Source organism: Oncorhynchus nerka, linkage group LG17 (genome assembly GCF_034236695.1).
Source record: "Oncorhynchus nerka isolate Pitt River linkage group LG17, Oner_Uvic_2.0, whole genome shotgun sequence".
Classification (NCBI taxonomy): Eukaryota; Metazoa; Chordata; class Actinopteri; order Salmoniformes; family Salmonidae; genus Oncorhynchus; species Oncorhynchus nerka.
The window spans coordinates 8,574,641-8,601,391 of NC_088412.1; the positions used below are offsets into that span (position 1 = coordinate 8,574,641).

Here is a 26,751-nt window from a genome sequence, read left to right on the forward strand (position 1 = left end):
GGTGTGGTTGTTGGTGGTGTTTGTGTTGTTGTTGGTGGTGTTGGTGTTGTGGTTGGAGGTTCTGTTGTCAATGTGGTAGTTGTTGGTGTCCACGGTGTTGTTATTGGTGTTGGTGGGGTTGTTGTTGATGGGCCTGTTGGTGGGCATTCCTCAACACACTCCCGGTCTCTTCATCAAATATTGGCCTATCTGGAGGGCATTGTGGGTAACAACCTAAAAGAAGACATTGTGATTTAGTTGTTTTGATTGAGTTATTACATATAATGAAGTTGAGGTTAAGAAAAACGAATTGATATTTTGCAAAGAAGGGCATGTGCATATGGAACAAACATGCAGGCTGATGCCAATCAAATCAAATAGCATGCTGCCTCACCTTCCAGATTGGGAAGAGGGTTGTCACAGGTCCCATTTGGATTCAGACAGGTCTTGAAGCAAGGTGTGTGGCAAGGGCTGTAATGCCATTCACATTCACCTGGATCGTTGTAGTAGTCACAGAACACAGCTACAAAAGGGAAGACGTACAGGTTCATACACTGAATACACATTGCCCTCAGCAAATGGCACCCTATTCCATATAAAGTGCATTACTTTTTATCAGAACCCTATGTACCCTGGTCAAAATCATCCACTGTAATGTTCCACATTAAGACATCTATTTAAACCAAGCAGCTAAAATATACTTTAGATCCACATCCTCACATTGTCACCATGTTTGGGTTCTTTCAACAGCATATTCATTTACTTAGCATTGTAAATTCTAATCAGTCAAATGACACCAGACCTGCCAAGTCATTTCAATGCCAAGCCTGACAGTCAAATGACACCAGACCTGCCAAGTCATTTCAATGCCAAGCCTGACAGTCAAATGACACCAGACCTGCCAAGTCATTTCAATGCCAAGCCTGACAGTCAAATGACACCAGACCTGCCAAGTCATTTCAAAGCCAAGCCTGACAGTCAAATGACACCAGACCTGCCAAGTCATTTCAATGCCAAGCCTGACAGTCAAATGACACCAGACCTGCCAAGTCATTTCAATGCCAAGCCTGACAGTCAAATGACACCAGACCTGCCAAGTCATTTCAAAGCCAAGCCTGACAGTCAAATGACACCAGACCTGCCAAGTCATTTCAATGCCAAGCCTGACAGTCAAATGACACCAGACCTGCCAAGTCATTTCAATGCCTGACAGTCAAATGACACCAGACCTGACAAGTCATTTCAATGCCAAGCCTGACAGTCAAATGACACCAGACCTGCCAAGTCATTTCAATGCCAAGCCTGACAGTCAAATGACACCAGACCTGCCAAGTCATTTCAATGCCTGACAGTCAAATGACACCAGACCTGCCAAGTCATTTCAATGCCAAGCCTGACAGTCAAATGACACCAGACCTGCCAAGTCATTTCAATGCCAAGCCTGACAGTCAAATGACACCAGACCTGCCAAGTCATTTCAATGCCAAGCCTGACAGTCAAATGACACCAGACCTGCCAAGTCATTTCAATGCCAAGCCTGACAGTCAAATGACACCAGACCTGCCAAGTCATTTCAATGCCTGACAGTCAAACAGTGGAAGTGTGTGACCTTTGGAACACAAGCATAATGAAACCCCCAAAAATGTGTTGTACTTACGACAAATTTCTGGTGTTCTCCATGCAACACAGACTCCAGCTTCGGTGCAGGCCTGGGCGTAGGCTGCTACAGCTGTACAGAAACACTCACAGTCTCCGCCAGTATCACAGGCACAGGAGTCTTTCACACAGTTCTCAAAGTACAGACTAGGGTCTACCTGTAAAACACATACAGAGAGAACACACGATGCACTAATACTGTATTATTATTTTTTTGTTTCTTAGAGAATTATTCAAAACACATTTAACAACAGACATGTTCATGAATAAAATCATCGAGGATGACAAGAAAGTCAATGTTTAAAACGATTTGGGCGTATTTTTTGGTTCAGAAGTTTGACTGTCCACCATCCTATCAGTGTTCTGTCTGAACCTTTCACCTGGTTTCTAGCTGTACGGTTTATACATAGCAATCTGTTTCAGCACTGTACCTTCTTGTGACACAGTTGGAAAGTCTTTCCGGTGATGATGCTGCACTGCATCTTAGCCCAGTTGTGGCGGTTGGGTCTGGCTCCACATGGGTCCACGTTGCTTTCTGCGTCGGGACAAGTGCTTGACACTTTCCAGCTGTTAGCAAACTCCACAGGACTGCTGACTATCATCTGACCTTGTGTGGTGAAGTCATCTCTGCCTTCTCCATTATAGTTCCCACACAGGCCGCACACTGCTCCCTATAGACACATAGAAACGATAAGGCAAACATAGTGGTACTGTACCAAATCAATCACTGTTAGCAATACAAAATGCACTCTGATGTCTGATGTCTTGTTCATCTATTTTGAAGCCTATTTCATCACAGGCTCTCTATGTGAAACCTTACACTATGCTGTTAGCAACACAAAATGCACTCTGATGTCTGATGTCTTGTTCATCTATTTCATCACAGGTTCTCAATGTGTTAACCCTTCAACACTAAACGTACACTATGCTGTGGCTCCAGGACGATGCGGACAGTAGTTTTGCGGTCCCACAGCACTGCGATCCCGATGTCTGACTCAACAATCAGGTACAGACCGACGGTCCTCACTCGGTACTGGATCTGAGAGCCCACTCCTAGGTCCACCACTTCATGGGTCCCCTTTGATAGTTTCAGCTCTGTTCTCTGTAAGGATAAGGATTTATCACTTCCTGTTCATAGACAATTAGGCTTGAAATAGTTTTCCCAAAATCCCAGGTTTTCCAGAAATCAAGGATTTCCTCCTTATTCCCTTTTAATTTCAGAAAATTTGCAATTATGATTTCTGGAAAAACAGGGAATTTGGGGAAAGTTACCGAATTTTGCAAAACTATGACAGACAATACACTTTATATAGCTTTATATGAAGAAAGAAAATGTCTTGAATGTCGTACTGATTTTTGCAGTTAGTGGCTATTTGGAAGAAAGTTTTACTTGCAATGATTGTGATGGTGATTTTACCTCCTTTAGTTGAATTCACTAATTGTACCGTCTCTCTGAATAAGTCGCTCTGAATAAGAGCATTTGCTAAATAATGTATTTTTTGTTTGTATGAATGTCAAATCATCTCTCATTATGATCCAACGGGTATAGAAAGGAGAATGGCTCAATATAAAGCCTGGAGTGGAGTAAATGGAATGGTATCAAACACATCAAAACCAGTCATGCATTTGATGCCATTCAATTCATTCCGTTCCAGCCATTACTATGAGCCCATCCTTCCCATTGAAGGTGTCACCAGCCGCCTGTTGGAGTGTATCATTTGTCCAGTCTTACCCCCAGTTGAACCCTGACAGACTTGGAACAAGTGGTGCCTGTGGTTCCACACGGTATGTTCTCTGTGATCACCATGAATTTGTCCTGGACAGGCCGGTTCCCACATTTGTTCTTAAAGAGAGACAGAGGGAGAGAGTACTTTAGAAACCAAATGAGACTTTTGCCATTTAAATGATTAGTTGGTAATATAGAAGACAATAGCAGTACTATTATACAAACATATTTTTTGTATAAAAACACATCACAATTTAATTGAAATGTATTGCATTGTATTGAAATGCCCTGATAAGCATTAATTACCTGGACAGCCACATAGCCACATTTTCCTTGGAAGCCATACGTGCGCTCATCAAAGGTTTTGTAATGGCCACTGCCGTAGATGGTACAGGTTCCTGGGCACTTCTTATCTGTGCACTCCCATTTCCCACTCTTACAGGTGCTACATGTGTACAGTATGAGAGACACTAAGTCAAAAATCCTCTTCAAATACAATCCTGATCACATTAGCTAGAGAGGATGAAGGAAGCCCTCATCTCGTGTCATGAAATCTCATTCCATTTCATTTACATCTCCATTCCTTTTTATATGGTATTGTTTCATATAACGTCATATCATACCGCATAACCTCACATTGTATCGTTTTTGATCAGAAAGTAACATATAACCATAAAAGCTGAATAACTCACCAAGTGTTACATCCGTTTGGGATCTGTTTTCCTGGGGCGTAGAGGAATCCGTCATGGCTGCATGGGCATTCATGTTTATTCACACACATGCCTTTCCCATCCTCCCACAGACTCGTGGGACACTTGCACCCAGACTCACACTCTGCGGAGAACTGTGGTCAAGGAGAGAGACGGGAATTAAATAAAGAAGTCAACCCTTAGGTCAGGTACTAATGGAAGTCAACAAGTCAACTCACACAGTCCATGAAATCCGGGTTCCTACAGCTCCGTGTACACTGTACTCCCAGGTCATTGGAGCAGTTCAAGAACACCTTCGGCGACTGGCAGGCTGTAACAGAAGCAGTTTCATTATTATTACACAATAAGTTGTCAAATTAGATCTGGGTTCAAATACTATCTTTCAGATACTTCCAGGGCCGGTTTAAAACAGATTTAAGCCTAGTCCTGGACTCAAGTAATTGAAATGATCTCTCATATAGTATTTGAACCCAAGTCTAGGTACAATACTGTATACATCAGAGGATTAATTGGATATGAATAGCAAGGGGACACAGAAAGGCTACTTACTACTCTCTGAACGGGGGACACAGAAAGGCTACTTACTACTCTCTGAACGGGGGACACAGAAAGGCTACTTACTACTCTCTGAACGGGGGACACAGAAAGGCTACTTACTACTCTCTGAACGGGGGACACAGAAAGGCTACTTACTACTCTCTGAACGCATCTTCCACGAACGGCAGTGAAGCTTCCCATTGTTGCAGACACTAGAAGAACACACATGATGCCAAGAGATATTTTAATATTGGAGTAACATTGCAGGACTGTGTACTTTTTATACTAGCAGGTAATATGACAAATTTGCTGCTTTGGTAGGTCGGTAAATTAGGTAAATAAGTAGATGGGTAGGTAGGTAGGTAGGTAGGTAAGTAGTCACTTAAATAGGTAGCTAGACACTTTATTAGATGGAAACAGTCTCTCACCAGTGTTCCTCCTGAATGTTGATGGACTTCCCAGGCTTGATGTGGACCCCGTTGTGGAAGCAGGGGCATTTGTCCATGGGTACACAGGTGCCCCTGTCATCCATGTAGAGTCCATCCGGGCAAGAACAACCATCCACGGGGAGGAAGTCATTGGTACAACCCTGGCTTTTGCTGGCCAGGGAGCTACAGGTCAGCTGACATCTCTGGAGCTGGTCAGAGTAGGTCTGAGACGCTGGGCAGTTACCAATGTATTTGTCTGTTTGTAGGGAAATATGGAAAGTGTTGGATAAAGTTAAGATTGGCAGTGTTGGAAAACTTTACTAAAGGCTCTATTTTACTCCAGGAAGGAAGAGGATTAAGTAAGTAAGTGTTGTTAACCTGTTTGGGATAGGGGTGGTATTTTCATGTCAGGATGAAAAGAGTGCCCAAAGAAAACTGCTTGCTACCCAGGCCCAGAAGCTAGGATATGCATATAATTGGTTTTGGATAGAAAACACTCTAAAGTTTCTAAAACTGTTAAATGTCTGTGAGTATAACAGAACTAATTTGGCAGGCGAAACCCCGAGGACAAACCATCCAGGAATCTTTGTTGTTGTTGAGGTGACCATGTTTTCAATTGGATTTCTATGGGAATCTACATTTCTGAGGGATCTGGTTGCAGTTCCTAGGGCTTCCACTAGATGTCAACAGTCTTTAGAAATTGGTTGTTTTCTTTTGAGTAATGAAGAAGTATGGCTGTTCAGAACGAGGGTCGAGTCTGGTATACAGTTGTGTTTGGGGAGCGCGACCTGGCGCTCGCTCCACTTTCATTTTATTCCGTCTTAAATTTGATCAATTATTTACAGTATAAAGTACCTAAAGTTGTATTGGGAAAGTTGTTTGAAATGTTTGGACCAAGATTACAGGTAACTTATTCGATAATGTGTAGTCATATTGGGCGAGTTGGAACTGGTGTTTTTCTGAATCAAACGCGCAAAATAAATGGACATTTTGGAGAAATAACGACGGAATTAATAGAAAAAAAGGACCATTTGTGATGTTTCTGGGACATATTGGAGTGCCAACAGAAGAAGATCTTCAAAGGTAATGCATGAATTATATCGTTATTTCTGAGTTTTGTGTTGCGCCTGGCGGGTTGAAATATGACTGTCATGTGTTTGTTTGATGGGGTGCTGTCCTCAGATAATAGCATGGTTTGCTTTCGCCGTAAAGCCGTTTTGAAATCTGACACAGTGGCTGGATTAACAAGAAGTTAAACTTTAATTTGGTGTATTACCTTGTGATTGTATCAAAGTTAAATATTTCTAATAATTTCTTTTGAATTTCGCGCTCTGCAATTTCACATCCACAACCGTTTGACCGGGCACCGCAATTTCCCCTGAGTAGGGGAATTTGTCAGGGTTACCCCATGTCTCCCCTACTTTTTGCAATGGCGGTGGAATCCGCCAAGGTTGTCCCCTGTCTCCCATACTTTTAGCGATGGCATTAGAACCATTTGCAGAACGCATATATTCTAATGAGAATATCAGTGAACCTTTCATTGGTAGTCAGGAGAGGCCTATACTGTCATCTCCTTTCACCAATATACGACAAGACATAAATATGAGAAGTGTAAATCACTTACCACACACGTTCTCTCTCCAGCCCGACAGGACCACTCCCTTGGTAGCACAGTCTCGCACATAAGAGGAGAAGACGGCACACAGGCAGTCTTCACTCTTCTCACAGTTGCAGCTAGCGTACGTGCATCGCTGCAGAAAATATCAAGTTTAAGTAAATGTTCCATACGTAATAAATATATAACACATCTCATTGGCCAGAGCTTTCGCATGACAAACAGTATTACAAACAGCATTAAAAACAGTAAGAAAGTTCAGGACAAATATGTATAATTGTGAGCATTCCAAACCAGATGTAACTCAATGAAATGTAACAGTTACAGTTATAGTAAATGTATTACCTTGTAGTAAAGCTCGGGGTCCACCATGGCATGGCACTTGGCAAAAGTGCTGTCAGAACTTCTTAGCATGGAGCACCAATGTTTAGCATAGTTCTCTGAGTAAACAGAACATGGTAAGAGTTCAAATATGTCTGATACAGTATAAACTGCTGCTTCCTGCATCGATTTGAATCCAACGACATGATACTGCGGTTGTTGACATAAACTTTTATGAAATACTTATGTTCTGCTTTTCATTGAGTTATGTAAGGGTTAACCTTCAATTAAAGAGTTAGTGAAGAGGGCTTACCATTCTCCACGCTGAGGAGCAGGGGTCGTCCAGCCTCTCCTCTCTGTCTCTGCAGGTAGGATTAGCCTTCCAGGAGTTCCCAAATGAAGAGGCTGTTCCCTCCACCATACCCTGGGGGGTCTTCATGTCATCGGACAGAACCTTGTTGAAGTTCCCACACAGACCTAGAAGAAATAGAAACAGTAATCAACACCATATAAACTATTACCAAACAGTAATCAACACCATATAAACTATTACCAAACAGTAATCAACACCATATAAACTATTACCAAACAGTAATCAACACCATATAAACTATTACCAAACAGTAATCAACACCATATAAACTATTACCAAACAGTAATCAACACCATATAAACTATTACCAAACAGTAATCAACACCATATGAACTATTACCAAACAGTAATCAACACCATATAAACTATTACCAAACAGTAATCAACACCATATAAACTATTACCAAACAGTAATCAACACCATATAAACTATTACCAAACAGTAATCAACACCATATAAACTATTACCAAACAGTAATCAACACCATATAAACTATTACCAAACAGTAATCAACACCATATAAACTACACCAAACAGTAATCAACACCATATAAACTATTACCAAACAGTAATCAACACCATATAAACTATTACCAAACAGTAATCAACACCATATAAACTATTACCAAACAGTAATCAACACCATATAAACTATTACCAAACAGAAATCAACACCATATAAACTATTACCAAACAGTAATCAACACCATATAAACTATTACCAAACAGTAATCAACACCATATAAACTATTACCAAACAGTAATCAACACCATATAAACTATTACCAAACAGTAATCAACACCATATAAACTATTACCAAACAGTAATCAACACCATATAAACTATTACCAAACAGTAATCAACACCATATAAACTATTACCAAACAGTAATCAACACCATATAAACCTTCACCAAACAGAAACAACAACATTTTTGTACTTTCTTGCTGTCTTTACTATTTTAATGAGCCCTGGCGAGTAAGATTACCAATGTTTATTACATTTACATAAAGTAGAATTCAAACTCCGTATATAACTGATATCTGCTCACCTTCAGAGGCTATATGCCTACAGCTTGGGAGTTAACTTACCTTGTGTCTTGGTCTTGTAGCTCTCGTCCAAGGTGACATAGACCTGCATGATAGGGACCAGCTGGATCTGAACCTGCAGCCCAAAGCTGGTCTGGAGCATCATGTGGAAGGACGATGGCTTGAACACACTGATGTCAGCTATGGGAAGAAAAACAAATAGACTGATGTCAGCTGGGAACAAGACTGAAAGAGCTCCTGCTGGGACAGAGGTTGTCCTAATATAGACACCGTACACTAATGTCAGCTGGGAACAGAAAGGGGGGTTTGGGGGTAATAATCATTCAATTAAATATGATTCATTTTTTATTTAAAAAAAATCTATTTAATCCCACTAAACATTACTGTACTTATTACTGTGTCAATAGCTTTGGAAGTACCGTGTAATAATAACTAGAATTAGGTGTGCATAATCTTTATTATAAACTGGGTGGTTCTATCCCTCAATGCTGATTGGCTGACAGATGTGGTATATCAGACGGGGTGACAAACCATTTAGTTTTACTGCTCTAATTATGTTGGCAACCAGTTTATAACAGCAGTAAGGCACCTTGGGGGATTGTAGTATATGGCCAATGTACCATTGGTAAGGGAAGTTGTGTCGTGCCCAAGAACAGCCATTAGCCATGGTATATTGGCCATATATCACACCCCCTCAGGCCTTATTGTTAATCATTCCATGTCCCACCTGTGTTGTAAGGCAGAGTGATCTGTGCATTGTGGCTGACTTTCCCATCGGCGGTGATCACCAAAGCCTGGAAAAGAAAACAACAGCCATGATCAACTCATCCTATTCAACACAAGACTAGCTGTGCAGTATATACATTTCACTTACATGTGAGTACTTATAGTCAGATCCAAAATGATTAGCAACCCTGTTTCCATTATTTTTCAATACCTCACCCTGCGAGGATAACAACACTGAGCCTTTCTCTACAAGGTTTTAGGAGATTGGAGAACACATTGGGAAGTATCTTAGACCATTCCTCCCATACAGACCAGTGGAAGCACGACAGCCCCATAACATCAAAGATCCACCACCATTTTATACAGCAGGAATCAGGCTCTGTTTTGCATATGATTCTCCTTTTTGACACCAAACCCACCATTGGTGTGTCTGTGGCCAAAGAGATTCATTTAATGGTCTTTCTTGGTCATCTTTATCAAGGATGCCTTTTAATTTGGACCTGACTGTAAATACACAGAGATGGTGTATAATATACATGTGTATATGTTCAAGTGTATGTCAAATCTCCGTCTTTTAATGAAGGAAATACTCACGTTGTTTCTATCATTGTTTAGTAAGACCACAACACTCTTGAGGCAAGTGTCAAACTTCTGTCTTATACAGGGAACCAGCTGGACCAGTACAGTGAACTTTGGACTGGCTTCATTCTGAAACAGAGAAGGGAAAACAAACAAAAATGATGAGAAAACGTTGTGACATATAAAATGTCATCCACTTCTCATCTAGATTGTCTCTTCAGAAAAGTATAGTGTAATTGTCAGTTACCTTGCTTTCCACCTTGGCTAAGGGGTAGTAACAGTCACCATGGAAGGTGAATGCTTTCCCATCGAAGGTCGTCACGTGTGAACCCTCCTCAACGGCACATGTAGCAGGGCTGGGCAGACTTTTACAGGACCACTGACCATGATGACAGACACTGAATCACAGACACAGACACACAGAACACAGACACATGATGAAGGCATTTACAGGACCACTGATCATGATGACAGACACTGAATCACAGACACAGACACACAGACACAGAACACATGATGAAGTCATTTACAGGACCACTGACCATGATGACAGACACTGAATCACAGAACACAGAACACATGATGAAGTCATTTACAGGACCACTGACCATGATGACAGACACTGAATCACAGACACAGACACACAGAACACAGAACACATGATGCAGTCATTTACAGGACCACTGACCATGATGACAGACACTGAATCACAGACACAGACACACAGAACACAGAACACATGATGAAGTCATTTACAGGATAAACCAAGTATCCGAACCCTCTGTGACGACGTCTGTCTTAATATAACTTGTTATGTTAACAGCACAGTACTTTACATTGAGCACTTTAAGTCTAAACCTTTGACTCACCATTCCTCACGGTCCTGTCTGAATACTTCTCCAGAGTTGTAAACCTTGTCGTGTTTGCACTGACACTGGTCCTGAGTGACACACCCCCTCTTTGAGATGTCATCAAACACAGTCCCTACAGAGTGGTGAAAACAGACAACGTGTTACTAACATCACCACAGTCCCTACAGAGTGGTGAAAACAGACAACGTGTTACTAACACAGTCCCTACAGAGTGGTGAAAACAGACGTGTTACTAACACAGTCCCTACAGAGTGGTGAAAACAGACGTGTTACTAACACAGTCCCTACAGAGTGGTGAAAACAGACAACGTGTTACTAACATCACCACAGTCCCTACAGAGTGGTGAAAACAGACGTATTACTAACACAGTCCCTACAGAGTGGTGAAAACAGACAACGTGTTACTAACATCACCACAGTCCCTACAGAGTGGTGAAAACAGACGTATTACTAACACAGTCCCTACAGAGTGGTGAAAACAGACGTGTTACTAACACAGTCCCTACAGAGTGGTGAAAACAGACGTGTTACTAACACAGTCCCTACAGAGTGGTGAAAACAGACGTGTTACTAACACAGTCCCTACAGAGTGGTGAAAACAGACGTGTTACTAACACAGTCCCTACAGAGTGGTGAAAACAGACAACGTGTTACTAACACAGTCCCTACAGAGTGGTGAAAACAGACGTGTTACTAACACAGTCCCTACAGAGTGGTGAAAACAGACGTGTTACTAACACAGTCCCTACAGAGTGGTGAAAACAGACGTGTTACTAACACAGTCCCTACAGAGTGGTGAAAACAGACGTGTTACTAACACAGTCCCTACAGAGTGGTGAAAACAGACGTGTTACTAACACAGTCCCTACAGAGTGGTGAAAACAGACAACATGATATAGTGATATAATGCTATTTGTGGTATAATGGACAGAACTGTAAAATACAGAAATCTGTATAAATACACTTTATAAATTATATTTATTATTACTAAATCTAAACCAAATGTGTATTATGACTAAATATAAAATATCATCACTGTTATACTGATACATTGAGGTGTGTTCTAGATCTCTGTCATCACTGTTATACTGATACATTGAGGTGTGTTCTAGATCTCTAACATCACTGTTATACTGATACATTGAGGTGTGTTCTAGATCTCTAACATCACTGTTATACTGATACATTGAGGTGTGTTCTAGATCTCTAACATCACTGTTATACTGATACATTGAGGTGTGTTCTAGATCTCTATCATCACTGTTATACTGATACTTTGAGGTGTGTTCTAGATCTCTATCATCACTGTTATACTGATACATTGAGGTGTGTTCTAGATCTCTAACATCACTGCTATACTGATACATTGAGGTGTGTTCTAGATCTCTAACATCACTGTTATACTGATACATTGAGGTGTGTTCTAGATCTCTAACATCACTGTTATACTGATACATTGAGGTGTGTTCTAGATCTCTAACATCACTGTTATACTGATACATTGAGGTGTGTTCTAGATCTCTAACATCACTGTTATACTGATACATTGAGGTGTGTTCTAGATCTCTAACATCACTGTTATACTGATACATTGAGGTGTGTTCTAGATCTCTAACATCACTGCTATACTGATACATTGAGGTGTGTTCTAGATCTCTAACATCACTGTTATACTGATACATTGAGGTGTGTTCTAGATCTCTATCATCACTGTTATACTGATACATTGAGGTGTGTTCTAGATCTCTGTCATCACTGTTATACTGATACTTTGAGGTGTGTTCTAGATCTCTAACATCACTGTTATACTGATACATTGAGGTGTGTTCTAGATCTCTATCATCACTGTTATACTGATACATTGAGGTGTGTTCTAGATCTCTAACATCACTGTTATACTGATACATTGAGGTGTGTTCTAGATCTCTATCATCACTGTTATACTGATACATTGAGGTGTGTTCTAGATCTCTATCATCACTGTTATACTGATACTTTGAGGTGTGTTCTAGATCTCTGTCATCACTGTTATACTGATACATTGAGGTGTGTTCTAGATCTCTATCATCACTGTTATACTGATACATTGAGGTGTGTTCTAGATCTCTATCATCACTGTTATACTGATACATTGAGGTGTGATCTGGTTAAAGGCTGACCGTGAGGGCAGAAGCAGCCGTCCATCAGGTGTTCTTCACACAGTGAGCTGGTGTCAGAGTGGGTACAGGTATCCATGCAGGGAGAGCCACTCTCCAGATAGACCATGTTGAACGGACACTGCTTGTCTAAGAAAACAAAGACAATTAATGATAGTGCATTTTATTATTATATGTAAATATGTATATGTATATATATATATATATATTTTTAAAGACATTTGTATCATCTGAAGCTGACTATGGACCATAAAATAGTTATTTTTTTGCATGTGACTTTTTGATCAGCAACTCTACTGTCATCCAGTAAATGTGTTCCTGAACACCCAGACAGTTATTGAGATGTCCCATTACCACAGAAGGCTGTTGTTCTCCAGTGGGGTGGCTGTCCCCCGGCGTGGGAGCACTGTCTGGAGTACTCTGCCAGGGTGCTGCAGACACAGAAGCTATCTGAAGTGTTGCTGCAGCCACACAGGTCCTGAACACAGGCCTGGATGTAGGGCTCAGGGTTCACGACCGCACCACAGGAGCTCCACAACGGCGAGCGCAGGAGCTGGTCACACTGGGCATGCTGAGGATGAAGGAGGAGGAAGAGGAGGAAGTGGTGAATGAGAAGAAGGTATAGGTGAATGACGAGGGAGAGGAGGAGGTGGAGGAGGTAGAGGAGGAGGAGGAGGAGGAGGTTGAGGAGGAGGAGGGAGAGGAGGAGGAGGAGGAGTAGTGGGAGAGGAGGAAGAGGGAAAGGAGGAGGAAGTAGAGTTAGAGGTGGAGGAGGAGGGGAAGGAGGAGGAGGAGTGGGAGAGGAGGAGGAGGTAGAGGTGGAGGAGGAGGAGAGGACGAGGATGGGGAGGAGGAAGGGGAGGAGGAGGAGGTGGAGGAGGTGGAGGGAAAGGAGGAGGAAGTAGAGTTAGAGGTGGAGGAGGAGGGGAAGGAGGAGGAAGTAGAGTTAGAGGTGGAGGAGGAGGGGAAGGAGGAGGAGGAGGGGAAGGAGGAGGAGGAAGAGGAGGATGTGGTAGAGGTGGAAGAGGAGGAGGAGGGGAAGGTGGAGGTGGAGGAGGTGGAGGGAGAAGAGGTGGAAGGGAGGGAGAGAAGGAGTAGGAGAGGAGGAGGAGGAGGAGGATAGGATGAGGAAGAGGTTATGGAGGAAGAGGGAGAAGAGAAGGAGGAGGTTGTTAGTTGCAATACGAATAATATTATGCCAGATCTGAACTTAATTGGTTCCATATGGCAGTCAAATACATCAAGAGAATGAAGTGAAGTGAAATACTGTAGTCTACTTGTCAGGCTGAACAGACTGGAGGTAGAACTTACAAACTCCTTGCATGTGTCGTCTTTAGGCTGAACGTCTGCAGGTTCATCTTCCTCTTCCTCTTCATAGGGGTCTTCACAGTCCTCGTTGGGCCTGTGGACCTTCTGTCTGTTTCCAAACTCAATGGGGCTCACTTTACGACCTGCACGGAAATAAAACGATGTCATCCTTTATCAATAAGTGATTAGAAACGCATATAAATGTGTATACATGTATATTAATGAACTTACAACCTGTGTGAAATTATAATGATGTTACTTGATGTAAGAATATAAAACAGTCACTTAGAATATATTAATAAATAGCATGGTAATAATAACAACTAAATAAGTCATTATAAATATTTAAATAAATGCTTACAAAGTCGTTATAAGTGACTGTACATGTAATAAATGATCATATTAGCCACTTGGAATATATTGATTATACTTAACACCATAAAACCTTACAGGAATAAGCTATTATAAATACTTGTACATTTTAATATAAATGATTATAAGTGTGTTATAAATGACTATACGTGTTATATTGCTCATGACTCGTGATGCTAATAATTGTTATAAATGCTCACCGTTATGAACAAACTCATTGTGGACTGGAAGGCCATTGAAGTCTCCACAGAGACCACAGGTACGGTTGGTGTACTCCGTGTCCAGCTCCACCTAACGCAAACAGTGATGGGTCAACTATGTTCTAAGGTAGACTCAGAGAAATGCCGTTGCCACGGGCAGCAGCACAGATATTGAGATGAGATACAAGACTTCACTCTCACACAGTCACACACATGGTATCAGTGCATGTGCACGGGTTCGTTTTACACCGTTCACTGTTTAATGACAGCAGTCCAATTCAGTGAACTTATTGATTCTTACAAAGCGAATAAATAAATAGACTTCTGTATGCATTCTTCTAAGTAACGTTTTGATTCTTATGAAAGCTTACCATGACGGCATCTTCTCCGTTCCACATGACAACCAGGCCAACCTTGGAGTAGAGTTTGGTGTAAACTGCATTCCTCTCCAGTTGGACTCCTCCATTGTAGAACGGCAGAGTTACACTGGGAATAAAGACGGAGAACATAATTAATGATAGAGATGACAGAGAAATGTACCAACGTGTCAATTAACAACAAACAGACACAAAATACAGTTAAATCTTTTGAATTCAGAATGGAATCCCTGGAAATATGTCAAAGTACTGTCTCAGATGGGAATAGGTAACAGCATAATATACATCCATTACTTTTTACAGAGAGGAGATGTTAGATAGATAGATAGATAGATAGATAGATAGATAGATAGATAGATAGATAGATAGATATCAATACATTATTTTATTTTTTATGACAGGGTAGCCGGGGCGGCAGGGTAGCCTAGTGGTTAGAGCGGTGGACTAGTAACCGGAGGGTTGCAAGTTCAAACCCCCGAGCTGACAAGGTACAAATATGTCGTTCTGCCCCTGAACAGGCAGTTAACCCACTGTTCTTAGGCCGTCATTGAAAATAAGAATTTGTTCTTAACTGACTTGTCTGGTTAAATAAAGGTAAAAAAATACAAAAAATTCATGGCTCACTTGAATAATGATGTCAATCTCAGTGTGACTTCCCTGATGAATTAGAAGACACATAACATGAAACATTTGTGGAAAACGTACATTTCTCCATTGACCGCGACCTGAGTCTTGGTCAGGTGGAAGACCAGGTCGTTGATAGTGACCACTACGTGTTTGACCGTAGGGTTCCCCTCAGCCTCAGTAGCCTCGTTCCTCTTCAGGTGCACAGAGAACTCCTGGTAGGACTCAGAGTGGCAGTCGGAGGCCAGGTTGTATTCACACGTCCCTGGGAACTGGTACACGTCTCCATCGAAGGTCTTGAAGTGCTCTCTGCCCCAGGTGCTGCAGATGCTGTTCACATGGTTGGACTGGCGCGCTGAGGAGACGAAAACAGAAAACGTTACCCACTTTAAATGTATGGAATCAGAAAGAGACACAATTTATAACTTTGCTGTAAACTGTACATAACGCAGCATCTATTTCAAAATATCCCATTGTAGTGGATTGTGAATCAAGATATTAAAACATATGACACTCCTAGACAAACTGCACTCAGATTTGCTCCAACCAAAATGGTTCATAATAACTAAATGTGTCTGTTCTTAACTGATAGTTAACTCGAAATAGATAGAAACGTAATCTAACGCCATCTCTATACAGTATCTATTTCTATGTTTGACTGTTTGTCTTTGTCTGCATAGATCAAAATAAATCACTGCTATTTCCAAAATGATCGTGTATCGTCTTACCTTTCCTGGCTTTCACCTGGATGGCGCTCGTTAGTGGCAGAGCGAGAACACACAACCACAGAGTTGTCCACCCCATAGTTAGTGTCCAGGTGAAGTGGGCTTCAGGTAAAAGTGCAGAGTGCTGCTGGACGGCCTCCTTTATAATGGCATTGTTTAATCTGTGTCTGTCAGTTCACACCCATCAGAAGGAGGATGTCAGACATCTTTATTGAGACATGGTAAACATTGACAGGGACAGATTGCCGACTGGCCAATCAGATAACAGAAGAACATGGCATAAGTCATTGCAAAATTTGAAGAATTGCAGGAAATTAGCTTTAAAACAGCAACATTTTCTCTTCATTGCCAAGAGGGGTGGGGTCTCTAAAATGTTATTGTACAGTGCCCCAGATTTGGGTTTATTCCAGCCCTGTCTAAGGAAATTCAACCACTTTCAGAAGTCCCCTTTACTATATATTATTTCCTTTATTCTGAATGTAAATGTTAAAAAATGAGAAAAAAAATGAAAAAAACCCCAATGTTTTTAACTTTGGACTTACAATAAATACTATATTTTCATAACGGAGACAGTGTCGTGCCTCCTCCAATGATGCATCATTTGATTATTTAAGGTATAGCACCTCTTAGAAAACAAGGTGATGTCCAGAACTTAAAATGTTCAGCGGTCAAATCAAATCAAATGTATTAATATGTTTACATATGAGGACAAGCTTGACTTCCCCTTTCTGTGGCCCAAGTAACTGACCCCAGGACAGAGAAAGGATAACTGCAAATGGCCACCACTATAGTACAACAAGATACATTCTAAATGAGAAGTACCTCACAAGCATATAATGAAAATAAAACATCTTATCTATGTTACCCAACTATTCTGATTCATCCCCAACAACAGTCAGTATCTGGTGTGGCCACCAGCTGCATTAAGTACTGCAGTGCATCTCCTCCTCATGGATTGCACCAGATTTGCCAGTTCTTGCTCAAATCAAATCAAATCAAATTTATTTATATAGCCCTTCCTACATCAGCTGATATCTCAAAGTGCTGTACAGAAACCCAGCCTAAAACCCCAAACAGCAAGCAATTCAGGTGTAGAAGCACGGTGGTTAGGAAAAACTCCCTAGAAACCGAGGAAGAAACCTAGAGAGGTACCAGGCTATGAGGGGTGGCCAGTCCTCTTCTGGCTGTGCCGGGTGGAGATTATAACAGAACATGGCCAAGATGTTCAAATGTTCATAAATGACCAGCATTTTCAAATACTAATAATCACAGTAGTTGTCGAGGGTGCAACAAGTCAGCACCTCAGGAGTAAATGTCAGTTGGCTTTTCATAGCCGATCATTAAGAGTATCTCTACCGCTCCTGCTGTCTCTAGAGAGTTGAAAACAGCAGGTCTGGGACAGGTAGCACGTCCGGTGAACAGGTCAGGGTTCAATAGCCACAGGCAGAACAGTTGAAACTGGAGCAGCAGCACGGCCAGGTGGACTGGGGACAGTAAGGAGTCATCATACCAGGTAGTCCTGAGGCATGGTCCTAGGGCTCAGGTCCTCCGAGAGAGAGAAAGAAAGAATTAGAGAGAGCATACTTAAAATCACACAGGACACCGGATAAGACAGGAGAAGTACTCCAGATTTAACAGACTGACCATAGCCCCCCGACACATAAACTACTGCAGCATAAATACTGGAGGCTGAGACAGGAGAAGTACTCCAGATTTAACAGACTGACCATAGCCCCCCGACACATAAACTACTGCAGCATAAATACTGGAGGCTGAGACAGGAGGGGCAGAGGGGTCAGGAGACACTGTGGCCCATTTGATGATACCCCCGGACAGGGCCTAACAGGCTGGATATAACCCCACCGACTTTGCCAAAGGAGAACCCCCACACCACTAGAGGGATATCTTCAACCACCAACTTACCATCCTGAGACAAGGCCGAGTATAGTCCACAAAGATCTCCGCCAAGGCACAACCCGAAGGGGGGCGCCAACCCAGACAGGAAGATCACATCAGTGACTCAACCTACTCAAGTGACTTACCCCTCCTAGGGACGGCATGGAAGAGCACCAGTAAGCCAGTGACTCAGTCCCTGTAACAGAGAATCCCAGTGGAAAGAGGGGAACCAGCCAGGCAGAGACAGCAAGGGCGGTTCGTTGCTCCAGAGCCTTTCCGTTCAATTTCACACTCCTGGGCCAGACTACACTCAATCATATGACCTATTGAAGAGATGAGTCTTCAGTAAAGACTTAACAGGAAGCCAGTGTAGGGAGGCTAGCACTGGAGTAATATGATCACATTTTGGGGTTCTAGTCAGGATTCTAGCAGCCGTATTTAGTGCTTTATCTAATCTAGAAGTAACAAAAATGTTCAGCATCATTTTTGGACAGAAGGAGATCCCTTTGAAGAACCATTTTTTGTTCCAGGTAGAATAACCGTTTTAGGTTCCACAGAGGGTTCTACATGGAACCAAATAAGGTTCTCCTATGGCACATATGTCAGAGTCAAGGCCCGCGGGCCACATCCGGCCCGCAAGAAGGTTTTTTACGGCCCCTGGGATGATCTTGATTTATTATTAGAACCGGCCCGCAGCAAGCCGGCAGCCCGCAGATCTTTTACACGCACCAATACTACATTTCCCACAATGCAAAGGTGACGCACCGAGCAGTAGGCTGCTTCATTTCAATATTTATTGGCACAGCAGTCGTCAGCATCACAGTAAAATTAACTTTCAGATACCCATCAAAAATGGCAAAACGGAAGGTGGATACTGAGAACCGGGGGTTTCAAACAAGGTGGGAGTCGGAGTATATGTTCACGAAGGTAGCTGGAAAACCTGTGTGTCTTCTGTGTGGAGAAAGTGTGGCGGTACTGAAAGAGTATAATCTGAGACGACATTATGAAACACAAAAACAAGAATATGGACATGGAACAAAGGCTACAAAAGGCAGAGGAATTAAAACGAGGCCTCAAATCTCGACAGGCTCTGTTCAAAAAGCCAAATCACAAGGCCAGGCTGCTGTCAAGGCCAGTTTTATTTTGGCAGAAGAGATCGCTAAATCAGCCCGGCCATTTACGGAGGGGATTTCATCAAAAACTGCATGATTAAAGTTTGTGACGAAGTTTGCCCAGAAAAAAGGCAACTCTTTTTAAATGTGAGTCTGAGCAGAAACACCATTGCCGAGAGAGTAGACCAGTTGTCCATCAATCTAAAAGAGCAGCTTGTGAAAAAGGGAAAAGATTTTGTGCATATTCCTTGGCTGTGGATGAGAGCACCGACATTTCTGACATTGCCCAGTTGTCAATTTTCATCCGCGGAGTGGACTCCAACCTAAAGCGTGACAGAGGAGTTTTGGCTTTACGTCCTATGCATGGCACAACTACGGGGCATGATTTGTATGAAGAGGTGTCAAGATGTGTAAATGAGATGGAGCTGCCTTGGGAAAAACTCGTGGGTTTGACAACCGACGGAGCACCTGCGATGTGTGGACACAGGAGCGGACTGGTGGCGAAGATACGGGAAAAGATGCAAGAGGAAACGCGACAGGTGAGCTGACAGCTTATCATTGTATCATACACCAGGAAGCGTTGTGCGGTAAAGCCTTGAAAATGGAGCATGTAATGAGCATCATCACGCGCACAGTTAACTTTATCAGAGCCAAAGGTTTGAATCACCGCCAGTTCAAGGCATTTCTGACGGAGTTAGAAACGGAGCATGGTGATTTGCCTTATCACACAGAGGTGCGATGGCTAAGCCAGGGAAAGGTGCTTCAAAGATGTTTCGAGCTTCGTGAGGAGATTTGTCTGTTCTTGGACAGCAAAGGGAAAGACACAACACAACTCCGAGACGAAATGTTTCTGTGTGAAATGGCTTTTCTGTGTGACATTACGAGTCATCTGAATGCAATAAACTTGCAGCTGCAGGGTCGGGATCGTGTCATCTCTGATATGTACAGTACAGTGAAGGCATTTAAAACCAAACTGACTCTGTGGGAGACGCAGATGCGGAAAGAAAATTTGAGCCACTTTCCCAGCTGCCAGACCATGAAAGAAAGCTCTCTACCAGTGCGTTCCAGCACACAGTTGGCTGATAAAATAGGTATGCTTGCCGCTGACTTTCGGCCTTCGATTTGCTGACTTTGAAGCACAAAAAGCAGGTTGGAACTGCTCGGTAACCCATTTGCTGTTGACGTGGAAAGCTCACCACCAAACCTCAAATGGAGTTGATTGACCTCAATGCAATGATGCACTGAGGGCAAAATATGCGGCAGTGGGTGCTGCGGAGTTCGCCCGTTCCTCCCGGCACAATGCCCCAGCTGCGCATCCAGGCTGCTCAAACGTTGTCTATGTTTGGCAGCACATACCTAGTGAACAACTGTTTTCTTTGATGAACCTGAACAAAACATCACACAGAAGTCGACTTACTGCTGAACACCTCCACTCAATTCTGAGGATTTCTTCAGCTCAGAGCCTTACCCGAACATTGATGAACTTGTGGAAAAGATGGGACACCACCAAGTATCACCCTCAACCTCAAACAAGTGAACATTACTGTGCAATCACATATTTAGTTTTTACTCAGTTCAAGTTTAAAAGTTAAAATTTAATATTTGTTTTCACTGCATGTTACTTCTCCTTAAACAAAGTGTTGTTTTTGATTAATAGATTTTTGCACTTTATTTTTGTATTTCAATCCAATTATATTTTAAAAATATTTCAGTTGAGTGGATGATAGAAAATTGCTATTATTGTTTTTTTCTTTGAAGTAAATTTAGCCCACTTTTGCTAAAATAGAAAATATAGTCTACTGATGGTGCCTTGAATACAATGTTCATGTTATGGGGATATTTATATAAAGGAAATTTGTCTTTTGTGTCTGTTGAAAATTAAAGATTACTGACAGAGCCATAAGAAAATATTGCTTTATTTATCTGATCATATTGTAATATATTTGTTAGGTTTTCAGTAGGTTCAATTAGGTTCACTAGACTATATGCGTCATTTAAAAATTTTTCAATGAACATTCGAACAGTCCGGCCCTCGTCTTGTAGCTGATTTTTTTATTTGGCCCTCCGTCCATTTGACTTTGACACCCCTGTCCTATGGGGACAGCCAAAGGCCCCATAGGACTTTCAAGGAAAAGGGGGATACCTAGTCATTCAAGTGAAATGTGTCTTCTGCATTTAACCTAACCCCTCTGAAACAGAGAGGTGCGGGACGCTGCCATAACATCCACATCTTCGGCGCCGGGGAATTGTGGGTGAACCACCTTGCTCAGGGTCAGAACGACAGGTTTTTACCTTGTCAGCTCGTGGATTGGTTGCTGGCCCAATGCTCGATCCACTAGGCTACCTCTACTCCAGTTGTTTGAGCATAAAACAGTAATGAAAACGCAACAATATTGTGTGAATGTGGACATTATTTGGAGTAAATAGCCTAATACCCATTATAAGGTTGACCCTTTTTACATTGTCCTATTCAGCAACAATGCTGGATGTGTAACCAGGCCGACATACATATCAGCTTCACTTGACTCATTTGGGCCCTACAGTAAGAGTTGTTTTAGCAACCAGCAATCAAACAAGCTAAGCGTCAGTAGGGAGACAAAGTAGAGCCGCAATTCAACGGCTCATCTTAGCTTCACTTGACTCATTTGGGCCCTACAGTAAGAGTTGTTTCAATTCAACGGCTCATCTCAGCTTCACTTGACTCATTTGGGCCCTACAGTAAGAGTTGTTTCAATTCAACGGCTCATCTCAGCTTCACTTGACTCATTTGGGCCCTACAGTAAGAGTTGTTTCAATTCAACGGCTCATCTCAGCATCACTTGACTCATTTGGGCCCTACAGTAAGAGTTGTTTTAGCAACCAACCAATTCAACGGCTCATCTCAGCTTCACTTGACTCATTTGGGCCCTACAGTAAGAGTTGTTTTAGCAACCAACCAATTCAACGGCTCATCTCAGCTTCACTTGACTCATTTGGGCCCTACAGTTTGATTTCCACTTAAGAATTGCTTTATCAACCTCCAAAAATACTTCCTACTGGGGTTTTCTCATGTATACTCCTGATTGAACCTCTATCAAGTGTAGCTCTGCATCAGTATCACTATTTACATGATCAATATGGATTAATAGCTCAGATTAGAGTCATGGTCACTTTATTACATCCTCATAATCGTAAACGCCTCGTACTTCCTGTAATCTAAGGTGAATATGTAAACATTACACAGGTTAAGAGCACTTCAACCGTTCAGTTTAAACTGTGTAGTGATGCATGTACCAGTATGCTTGAGGCCTGAATGACGCCAGTGAAAGAACGTGCCTGAGGCCTGAATGACACCCTAGTCACTATTTAGTACACTACTTTTGACCAGGCCCCATAGGCCTCTAGTTTAAAGTATACTATATAGGTAATAGGGATCAATTTGGGATGTAGCCAGTGTCTGTCCCCCAGCAGCAGCAGCAGCTCAGTAGAAGGGTTCTATCAGGGATATATAAGAGTCATCTAGACATGGTTCAGGGTTGTGTCACCTTCTATCTACCATCTGTCTCTCTTGAAGGAGGAACAACCATTAACAGTGATACATCCTGGTCCTGCCCATGTTCTGAAGACTTTCAGACCTTTTACAGGCTGGGTGTCAGTCAGTTTCTGCTATCTTGTCAACTCCTTGTCATTCATTGGCACGCCAAATATGAAGTGCGAGTCTCAACTTCTCCTCCGTTTTTGTTCCCTGGCAACCACATTGTGAACAGCGTGAAGCGAACCCATGTAACACATTACACATTCAAAGGCTGTACATACATTTGAAGTCGGAAGTTTACATACACTTAGGTTTGAGTCATTAAAACTCGTTTTTCAACCACTCCACTAACTTCTTGTTAACAAACTATAGTTTTGGCAAGTTGGTTAGGACATCTACTTTGTGCATGACACAAGTCATTTTTACAACAATTGTTTACAGACAGATGATTTCACTTATAATTCACTGTATCACAATTCCAGTGGGTCAGAAGTTTACATACACTAAGTCTACTGTGCCTTTAAACAGCTTGGAAAAGTCCAGAAAATGATATCATGGCCTTTGAAGCTTCTGATAGGCTAACTGACATCATTTGAGTCAATTGGAGGTGTACCTGTGGATGTATTTCAAGGCCTAGCTTCAAACTCTGTGCCTCTTTGATTGACATCATGGGAAAATCAAAAGAAATCAGCCAACACTTCAGAAAAAGAATTGTAGACCTCCACAAGTCTGGTCATCATTGGGAGCAATTTCCAAACGCCTGATGGTACCACGTTCATCTGTACAAACAATAGCACGCAAGTATAAACACCATGGGACCACGCAGCCGTCACACCGCTCACGAAGGAGACGCGTTCTGTCTCCTAGAAATGATCGTACTTTGGTGCGAAATGTGCAAATCGATCCCAGAACAACAGCAAAGGACCTGTGAAGATGCTGGAGAAAACAGATACAAAAGTATCTATATCCACAGTAAAACGAGTCCTATATCGACATAACCTGAAAGGCAAAAGAAAAGCAAGGAAGAAGCCACTGCTCCAAAACCGCCATAAAAAAGCCAGACTACGGTTTGCAACTGCACATGGGGACAAAGATCGTACATTTGGAGAAATGTCCTCTGGTCTGATGAAACAAAAGTAGAACTGTTTGGCCATAATGACCATCGTTATTTATGGAGGAAAAATGGGGCAGAAGAACACCGTCCCGACCTTGAAGCACGGGGGTGGCAGCATCATGTTGTCGGGGTGCTTTGCTGCAGGAGAGACTGGTGCACTTCACATGAGGAACTGAAATTATGTGGATATATTGAAGCAACATCTCAAGACAGGAAGTTAAAGCTTGGTCGCAAATGTGTCTTCCAACTGGACAATGACATCAAGCAAACTTCCAAAGTTGTGACAAAATGGCTTAAGGACAACAAAGTCAAGGTACTGGAGTGGCCATCACAAAGACCTGACCTCAAGCCTACAGAAAATTTGTCGGCAGAACTGAAATAACATGTGAGCAAGGAGGCCTACAAACCTGACTCAGTTACATCAGCTCTGTCAGGAGGAATGGGCCAAAATTCACCCAACTTATTGTGGGAAGCTTGTGGAAGGCTACCCCAAATATTTGACCCAAGTTCAACAATTTAAAGGCAATGCTACCAAATACTAATTGAGTGTATGTAAACTTCTGACCCACTGGGATTGTGATGAAAGAAATTAATGCTGAAATTAATCCTTCTCTCTACTATTATTCTGACATTTCACATTCTTAAAATAAAGTGGCAATCCTAACTGACCTAAAACAGGGAATTTAAATGTCAGGAATTGTGAAAAACTGATTTTAAATGTATTTGCTAAGGTGTATGTAAACTTCCGACTTCAACTGTAAGCATTCCATTAATTTATAGGCTACAGTATCTTGGCTACAGTATATTGGCCTCAGTATCTTGGCTACAGTATCTTGGCTACAGTATCTTGGCCTCAGTATCTTGGCTACAGTATCTTGGCTACAGTATCTTGGCCTCAGTGTCTTGGCTACAGTATCATGGCCTCAGTATCTTGGCCTCAGTATCTTGGCTACAGTATCTTGGCCTCAGCATCTTGGCCACAGTATCTTGGCTACAGTATCTTGGCCTCAGTATCTTGGCTACAGTATCTTGGCTACAGTATCTTGGCCTCAGTATCTTGGCTACAGTATCTAGGCTACAGTATCTTGGCAGCAAAACAGTAATGTACAGTTCTGTCCCATTCAAAACAGAATGACAGCCAGCCAGTTGTCAGATATGTTGCTACACCATAGAAACCCTTCCAAGGTCAAATACAGGCATCTTTATACCATCCAAGTTAAGCGCATGAGTGGAACCTCTCCCTTCAGCTAGACAGCTGTATACTTGGTCATGACCTCACCCATTCCCTTCCTCCGTCTGACAGCAGGTCGTCTACAGTGTTGGTTTAGGGTGGGTGGCAGGGAGGCTGTATTGCCCTCCTTTCTGTGAAATGTCATTACGTTTATTAACAATGCGTTATTGTAGTCTGTTGTTGACACTGTTATGTTTGATCAAATACTTGTCACCGACTGATACGTGTGTGTTAATCCATACACCAGACACTCCCTCGGTGAGGTTACATATGGGTTTTCATATTCTATGTGGGCTATTTCACCGGGAAGTTCATTTAATTTGACTTTAATTTAGGTATAATGTGTGTTTCTTTTTAATCGAAATTACAACTCGATCCTGCTTTAAAATACTTACAGCTTATAAAGGCTTTATAATGCCTTCATAAGCACTACATAAATGTGTTAAAAAATAATCTATAACCGTATGTCATGCTTTTAAAAGGGTTCATAAATATGGCATAACTGTGTGACATAACCACCAATGTCAAATGTGACATAAATTTATAACCCACTATGTCGAATATGCTATAAACGTGTGCTTAATAAAGGGTAGCATGTTGTGCTGAAGGATGGCATACGCTCTAAAGTGATGTCATACACTCTAAAGTGATGTCATATTCTCTAAAGTGATGTCATACTCTCTAAAGGGATGTCATACGCTCTAAAGGGATGTCATACGCTCTAAAGGGATGTCATACTCTCTAAAGGATGGCATACGCTCTAAAGTGATGTCATACACTCTAAAGTGATGTCATATTCTCTAAAGGGATGTCATATTCTCTAAAGTAATGTCATATTCTCTAAAGTAATGTCATACTCTCTAAAGTGATGTCACTCTCTAAAGTGATGTCATTCGCTCTAAAGGGATGTCATACTCTCTAAAGGATGGCATACTCTCTAAAGTGATGTCATATTCTCTAAAGTGATGTCATATTCTCTAAAGTGATGTCATACTCTCTAAAGTGATGTCACTCTCTAAAGTGATGTCATATGCTCTAAAGTGATGTAATACGCTCTAAAGTGATGTCATACACTCTAAAGTGATGCCATACTCTCTAAAGTGATGCCATACTCTCTAAAGTGATGTCATACACTCTAAAGTGATGCCATACTCTCTAAAGTGATGTCACTCTCTAAAGTGATGTCATACGCTCTAAAGTGATGGCATACGCTCTAAAGGGATGTCATATTCTCTAAAGTGATGTCATACTCTCTAAAGTGATGTCATACGCTCTAAAGTGATGTCATACACTCTAAAGTGTTGTCATACTCTCTAAAGTGATGTCATACGCTCTAAAGTGATGTCATACACTCTAAAGTGATGTCATACGCTCTAAAGTGATGTCATGCGCTCTAAAGTGATGCCATACTCTCTAAAGTGATGCCATACTCTCTAAAGTGATGTCATACACTCTAAAGTGATGCCATACTCTCTAAAGTGATGCCATACTCTCTAAAGTGATGTCATACACTCTAAAGTGATGCCATACTCTCTAAAGGGATGTCATA

General features: G+C 41.8%; 1 protein-coding gene across 1 annotated transcript; it reads right to left on the minus strand.

Moving 5' to 3' along the window:
- Window positions 1–15: 15 nt before the first annotated feature.
- Window positions 16–16,458, minus strand: muc2.1 (mucin 2.1). The gene is given in 27 exon segments (XM_065002922.1): window positions 16–213; window positions 374–502; window positions 1,637–1,793; window positions 2,067–2,306; window positions 2,558–2,737; window positions 3,368–3,478; window positions 3,668–3,806; window positions 4,054–4,205; window positions 4,290–4,381; window positions 4,765–4,820; window positions 5,037–5,292; window positions 6,661–6,787; window positions 6,997–7,091; window positions 7,286–7,303; window positions 7,306–7,449; window positions 8,439–8,576; window positions 9,124–9,190; window positions 9,717–9,830; window positions 9,949–10,099; window positions 10,571–10,685; window positions 12,733–12,858; window positions 13,084–13,300; window positions 14,041–14,180; window positions 14,610–14,700; window positions 14,981–15,095; window positions 15,692–15,965; window positions 16,339–16,458. Coding segments are annotated over 27 exon segments (3,633 nt in total). The 5' UTR covers window positions 16,415–16,458; the 3' UTR covers window positions 16–100.
- Window positions 16,459–26,751: the final 10,293 nt, after the last annotated feature.